Here is a 7,015-nt window from a genome sequence, read left to right on the forward strand (position 1 = left end):
TCCTTTCTTCTGCTGCAGCTTCCTGACATGCCTGCCAGAGTGCTCAGACTTTCTCCCAGGGACTGAAGCTGCTTCTCCAGCCCCTCCCTCCATCACTCCCCAGAGGGTCTTCTTCTGAGCCAGGAAGGCTGTCCAAGTTCAGAGGCCACCTGCCTTTCGCCTGTCTTGAGCATCACACACATGACCCCTCTTTGGACACTCATTTGAAAGGCCAGCTGCCCCGCCCACACCCACGGGGCTGGGCCTGCAGTGGGAGGGTTTTCACCTCTCTGGCTTCCTGGCACCACCCCCAGCCCCACCCCCGTCCGCCTTCCCAGTGTGTGCTGTGCAGCAGAGGCCACCTGGCATGGGATAGCAGGAGGCTTCCTCTGTCAAAGCTGAATAATACAGTGGTGTCCTCAGCGCTGCTTCCCCAGCTGGAGATTGCCACAGGGGGCCACTTTATTTGATAGAGTCTAAGCAGACTAGGAAGTGGGAGTTTGGGGCAAGTTAGGAACCCAGGGTAAGGCAAGCAAACGTGCTACTCAGAAAAGGCAGCGTTTATTCCAGTGTTGACAGGGAAAGGGTGGGCTCTGCTCACTGATTCTAAAACATGTCAAGTTCCTTCGCCTGGGAGGTGTGAGCCAGTTGCAGGTCACAGGTCGCTAAGTGGCTGGAGGCATGGTCGGGGGGAGGTCACGACTCAGGCCTTCCCACCCTTCCCCTGGGACACGCAGGTCTCTGGGGGTGCCCGGCGGAACCACTCGCCCCAGGAGCCGTCGTACACAGCCACATCAGGCTTTCCACAGAGGTAGGCGGCCAGGGCCACGTGGCAGGCAGTGACCCCCTTGCGGCACGTGGCAATGAGGGGCTGTGTGAGATCCACCTTCTTGGCCTGGAAAAGGGCCCGGAGCTCTTCAGGGCTCTTCTCAAAGCCGTCCTCCGTCAGGAAGTTCACGAACGGCATGTTGAGAGAGCCACGGATGTGGCCAGAGTCCAGCCCTGGGTGGGGACAGAAGACACGGGTTAAGGGGGACCTGGAAGTGGGGACTAGTGGGGCCTGGAGGCTGAAGTCAGCCTGGCTGCTGTTAATGCCTATGCCTGAAGACACCTGCACCTCCTCCCCTAACACCTGTCTTGAAGTAGAGACGTCAAAACTCAGAGCTGCTTGACAGAACGGGTGTGAGTCTCAGCTCTACGAACCTTTTCACTAATCTTTACGTGGGCAAACCACGCCACTTCCCTGAACCTCAGTTTTCTCATCCACAGAATGGGCTCAGGGGTCCATACCTACCTCAAAGGTTTGCTGAGAGGAGCAAATGAACAAATGAATGCAAATGCTATGTGCTGTGCCCAATGCTGAGAACACAGCATGGAAGGGGAGACAGTCCAGGCCCTCCAGGAGATCAGTCAGTCTAACAAGGAAGACAGATGGTAAACAGACAGCCACATCAATCATTAAGTGTGTCACTCCATTTTTCAGATGAACACACTGAGGTCCGGTGAAACAAAATGGCTCACCTGAGACCACAAAGAGAGGCCAAGGCAGACCCAGGTGACACCGGCCTCTCTGGTTTTCTGTCAAGCACACAGTTGCAGAAAGAGCACGTGACCTGGTGTTGGACAGAAGGTCAAGTCACGTCACCTCTCAGAGCCTCAGTTTCTCCATGGGTAAAATGGGAATGAGTACCCACCTGTGTAAGGGCTGCTGTATGGAGTAACTGACACAAGAAAGCACTGGGCTACTGAGGCTGGCCAACCGCCCTCGGGTGCTATGGCCCGCAACCCTTCACTGCCTCTTGTAGGGGGAAGTGTGGCCCCTTCCAGGCCCTCTCAAAAGCTTAGATGAAGGCAGGGGCGTCTAGGCTGGTTCTGAGTTTTTTTCCAGAACTGTCTCAGCACCCGGTGAGGCCCCTCCACCAAATCCCGCTTCAGAATAGCCAGTCAGTGGGGCACAAGCAATGGGCTGTGGCCAGAGCTGGTGAGGCCCACAGGGCAGAGGCCCCAGGCCAATCCACACATGCCCCAGGCTGCTCCCCTTTTTCTCACATACCCCCATAGCCTCAAAGGCTTTGGGCTCTGGACTGGGGCCCCACTCAGGCCTGTCTCCATCTCTCTGGGGTTTTCTTGCTTCAAAAATCCCTGTGCCCCATTAAGCCCAGACCACAGGGTGGGGCAGGATCAGGGTGACAGGAGAGGGAAGGGACCTGAATGGTGTGAATTGGGTGCACACTGAGACTGTGTGTAGCCGTATGCAGCCAGGAAGGCCCTGCACCTCCCAGCTTTAGTCACCCTCCTGTGGAACGGGAGGCAACCCCCACCTCACAGGTGTGGAGGAAGTTTAGCTACTACAGGTAAAAGTTCCTAGGGACCTCGGGTACACAGGTGAGCGATCATGCCAGCAATGTCCTGGTCCCCTCACCAGAAGCCAAAAAAGACTCCAAAGTCCATTAGCACAAGCTAAGTTTGAACAGATGTCCCGGCTTATAAAATCACAGCGATGTCTTCCTGTTGCTTTCTTTCTTTTCTCAAACCTGTATGACATAATCTTTTTTGTCTGGAAACATTAATCTGAGATCAAGTGTGTGCTATACTGGCTGGCATCACCAAGAAACCTCGCTTAAGAGTGTTTTTGTATACAGAGTGGGCTGGATTTCAGCGCATTTATAAGCACCAGTATTTGACCATGTCTCTGCCCCCACAACCAAGAAACAGCCCCACTGCCTTCTCTGGTTATATACAGGGCGTTTTTCTGAGTCAAGATGAAGTCAGGGAGTTTTTGCAGAGCCTGGTGCCTCACCCCTGGCCAGCCTTGGAGGTGGGGTCCTCCTTTTCTCTCTGCCAGTGAGGGCTCAGGGCCTGCCTGGGGCATTTAAATGAGCAGGGACCAGTGTCTGTGTGGGAATGGCTGTGATGAACCGGGCCAGGGAAGCTTGGAGAACAGCCAAGTGGAGAAAAGGCTCCTGGGCCCCAGAGCAGAACTCCCATGCAGACCCATGGTTTTCCCTGCCCCCGCAGGCAGACCTCCAGCCTCAGAGCCTCGGGCACCAGGCACTGACAGGCAGGTGCTCTCTAAACTTCAGCTTCCTTAATCTTCACAAAGCTGGGGAGATTATCCGCCTGGCACTGAAGGGGAGCCCACACAGAAAGGTGAGGTAACTTGCCCCAGGACACACAGCAATGGTGTACGAAGTGAAGTCAGGTCAGTTCAACCTCAAAGTCTGTGTTCTCTGACCACCCTAAACCTCCCAGGAAAAGACGGCTGAGGCCGGAAAATGGATGAGATGACCTTTTGCGCTCAACTGCTGAGGCCTAGGACTTTGTGTTCCAGCTTTGGCCAAGAAGATGCCAGTCAAGCTGGTGGGTTAACATTCCTCAGGCCACTGATAGGTGTGGATTTTTCAAGGCCAAAAAAATCTGGTTGGCCCTTTCTGGTTTTCCTCCAAAAGACACTTAGGAGTTCAGTGCAGGCCGCCCAGAGGGCAACCACTCCACAGGGCAACTCCTCAACCCCAGCCACAGGGAGACAGCCCTCCACCCTCCCATCTCCCTCACCCAGCCCCCCGGCCTGGGAGGGGACACAGACAGAGAGGTTTCTGCGTCCCATGAAGCAACAGCGAAGCGGCACCGTGGCACTGTGACCTTTCCTCCCAGTCCCGGAGTTTGCTTACAGCTCACCCCACCCATGGCAGTGGCCTTGGGAATCATCCCACTTTGATGTCTGCCGACTCAGGGTCAAGCCTTGGCCCTTCTGCCTTGCCAGAGAAGTCTCTTCTCCCTTCCCAACCTGCAAAGCGGCACCGAGTCTAACACCTGCCCCCCCGCTTCGGGGCTGCTGCGGGTGTCCAGAAGAGACTATAAATATAGGGTCCTGCATTAAAAATGTCCCTTAGGGGCCCATATTACCTCCTCTCTCCCCAACTCCCCCACTCCAAGTGGGAGGCAAGAAGAGTAAGTTTACAAAGAAACGCCCTGTGTCTCTCACCGCCCCCACCTCTCCCATGAGGTAAGCAGCGTTCCTTTCGTGAAAAGGACAGTTCACTGGCCTGTGGTCACACATCTGTGCCACGCCTGGATGTAAACGAGGGTCTGTCTGACTCCAGGATCGAAGGCACTTGGAGGCACAAATCAAAGGCCTGAGAGGAAGCTGCTTGCCTAAGGTAGGCAGGAAGTAACAGTCAAGTTTCTAAGACCTGGCTTCCAGCTCCTCCTTGGAGTCCATCTTCCAGGGATGCTCAGGCCTGACCCCCACATGCCCCTGTGGAGTGCCTCCCTGACCCCACCCCAGGCTGACAGAGCTTGGTAGACCCCCTGTGCCTTTGCATCCCCCAAAATGTCTTGCATAGGAGGCCAGCAAAGCCTCTTGGAGGAGGGAGGAAGTGCCATCCTCTTGGTCTTTCTAGATGGCCCTGGCCTTTCAATGGCTGCTCACTCCTCTGGAAGGCCTTTTCCAGTCACTGCTGCATTTAAATAAATACATACCCAGCTGAGTAGGGCTGATGTTGCTCCTTTCACTTTGTGATAAGGGAACCGAGAGGGGCCACACCGTTGCATGGAGGTCACCCCAAAGAAATGGCTGAGCTGAAATAGAACCCACGTTCCCTGGTGCTCTGGAGGGAACAGGATGGCAGAGGACAGGAGGAGCCTCTGAACTCCAGGCCTTCAGAGGGTATTACCCGCTGTGTACCGTTTCCCCTCTCAGAACCTCGGTTTCCTCATCTACAAAGTGAGAGTGAGGGGACTGGGCCTGGCACCCCCGAGCTCCCCCTTTCACTCATTTCTCAGGCTGCTTCAGGGCAGGCTGGGAAGCAGCAAGAGAACCAGCTCCACCATTCCTCCTCCGTGGCAGCTTAAGTCCCAGTGAGAAATGGAGTCTAGAACCCAGGTCAGGAGGGGTCTGCGGGTGCTCCGTGCCAGGAGTCTCTGAAAGGTACCAAACGAACTTGGATCTTCAATGTCAGACCCTCAGAGAGCCGGGCAAGAGAAACATGGGACCTGGAAAAAGCAGTGCTGGGGAGGATGGAGCCCTGTACTGTGCCACTAACTAGCTGTGTGGCCTTGACCCCTAACTCTGTGCACCTCAGTCTCCCCTCTGTTGGATGAGGTAAACTTTCAGGCTCTCCAGCTCTCAGAGTGTGCAAAACAGCTTTGCAGCATTCTTTCCCTTAGAGGCACAGGCAGGAAAACATGTTTTTCAACAAGTTAGGCAAACTGTTGCACACAGATTAGATACTGTAGAGAAGGAGCTCTGACTAAGGAAAAAGCACCAAAGAGGTGCTGGCCATCCTGAGGGCTCAGGCCAGCCTGGGCCAGGATAGACCCCAGATAAAAAGTCCCTGTCCTGTAGGTGTCTCAGCGGGGACGGGGCGCCCCGCAGGAGTGATGGTAGTAAGAGTCCAGTCCTGTGCCCAGAAAAGGCAAGACCTCCATGGTTCCCTCTGGTTAGGACATTCTAGAACGCAGCATTTCCTCTCCTGAGGCTCCCCCACCTGTCACGCAGTGTTGACTCCTCCTGGTCTCCCCTTCCACAGGAGGGGGACTCACAAGCCACCTCCCTGGGGATATCTAGCAGAGGAGACGCCCTCCCAGCCTTGGGAGGTAGGAGCAGGTCAGGTTGGGGCACATCCTGGATTAGAACACTGGTTTGAAACAAGACTCAAGGTTCAAATCCTGGCTTCCACTACTTAACTAAGCAAGCAATTTGCTGTCCTGGCGTCTCAGCCCTCCCCCCACACCCCGAAAATAGGAGTATTGAGCTTTGTTGGATGGGATAACACAGTGCCAAGTGTCTAGCCTGAAATGGCAACTGTTGTTACCGCTCTGCAGACAGGCTGCAGCTGCTTGGAAAGGTTATCCAAGAGCCTGCCTTTGCAAACACCACTCAGGGCACCCAGGGGAGCGGGGAGCGGGGCTGGGGGAAGAGCACTGTTGGTGTCTGCAAGGGTTTTGGGGGGACTGAAGAGGTCTGAAGAAGCTGGGTTTGTCCTTGGGAGGCTTCCAGACAGCAATGCAAATGTTGGTGTCTGGCATATCATCCTCTGGTATACCCAAGAGAGTGTAGGGGAGCTGGTGCCTGGGAGTGGGCATGGGTGGACGTATCACCCATCACTTCTGCTGCTACTCCACACAGGCACGAGGTCACTTGCTAGCACGTGGCTATAGGGACACATTCTAGGATCTCACACAACAGAGCTAGGAACCCTTTTAGGTTTGGCTCTACTCTCATTTTATAGATGGGAAGCCTGAGGCCAACGTGGGGGACAGGGGACAAAATCTGGAGGGGGTTCCAGTCATCCTCCCTATCTTTCCATTGAGCAAAACTCCCCGGGGACCACCCAGTATTGGGACACCTACCTACTGCATCCGGCTCCGGCTCAGTGCCCAGGTACCGCCCTGGGGACCGTGCATCCACCAGCTGGAACCTCTTAGACTTGAGGTTATCCAGCACCTGCTCATAGGTCTTGAGCAGGGAGCCGTCCAGTGTGGCTTTGAAGATGGCTGGCTCTGGGCGTGAGGGTTCGGACGTCACGGGGTGGCCCTCCTTCAGCCAGTTCCGGAAGCCCCCATTGAGCACGGACACCGTGCGGTGGCCAAACACACGGAACATCCACCAGACCCGCGGGGCATAGAAGCTGCCCAGGCTGTCCCCGTCATACACCACCACGTGCGTGTCGTTGCTGATGCCCAGGCGGCCCACGTAGTCGGCGAAGCCCGCCTCGCTGGGCAGCATCATCTCGTAGGGCGACGCTGTGTCCCGGCACTCCTCGATGTCGAAGAAGGAGGCGCCGGGCACGTGGCGCTCCAGGTACTCCTTGCGGGCCTCGCGGGTGCCCGGGGAGTACCAGGAGGCGTCCAGCACCCGCAGGCCAGGCCCCAGCTTGCCAGTCCGCACGGACTCCGCCAGCCACTTGGTGGAGACCAGCGCCCGGTAGAGCACCTGATGAACCATGGCTTCCGCGCTGCGAGTCACCTGGCGCGGGCGGGGACCGGGAAAGAGACAGGCGTGAGGAGGACGGCGCGCGCCGTGGGGCGGCGG

At 56.3% G+C, this 7,015-nt stretch overlaps 1 protein-coding gene across 2 annotated transcripts in view; it reads right to left on the bottom strand.

Moving 5' to 3' along the window:
- Positions 1-521: 521 nt before the first annotated feature.
- TST (thiosulfate sulfurtransferase) overlaps positions 522-7,015 on the bottom strand; it is a 7,638-nt gene continuing 1,144 nt past the window's right edge. The window contains exons 2-3 of one of the 2 annotated variants that reach the window (XM_021711465.1): positions 6,334-6,949; positions 522-981 (exon numbers count right to left, since the gene is read on the bottom strand). In XM_021711465.1, coding sequence (XP_021567140.1) covers positions 683-981; positions 6,334-6,928 — 894 coding nt within the window. In that variant the 5' untranslated portion in view covers positions 6,929-6,949 and the 3' untranslated portion in view covers positions 522-682. Of the gene's footprint in view, positions 982-6,333; positions 7,008-7,015 lie in introns of those variants that run through there. The other variant, XM_008056285.2, reaches the window with a different exon arrangement.

The sequence above is a fragment of the Carlito syrichta genome, unplaced genomic scaffold (assembly GCF_000164805.1).
Source record: "Carlito syrichta isolate Samal-C Ts95f unplaced genomic scaffold, Tarsius_syrichta-2.0.1 Scaffold302307, whole genome shotgun sequence".
NCBI classification, from domain to species: Eukaryota; Metazoa; Chordata; class Mammalia; order Primates; family Tarsiidae; genus Carlito; species Carlito syrichta.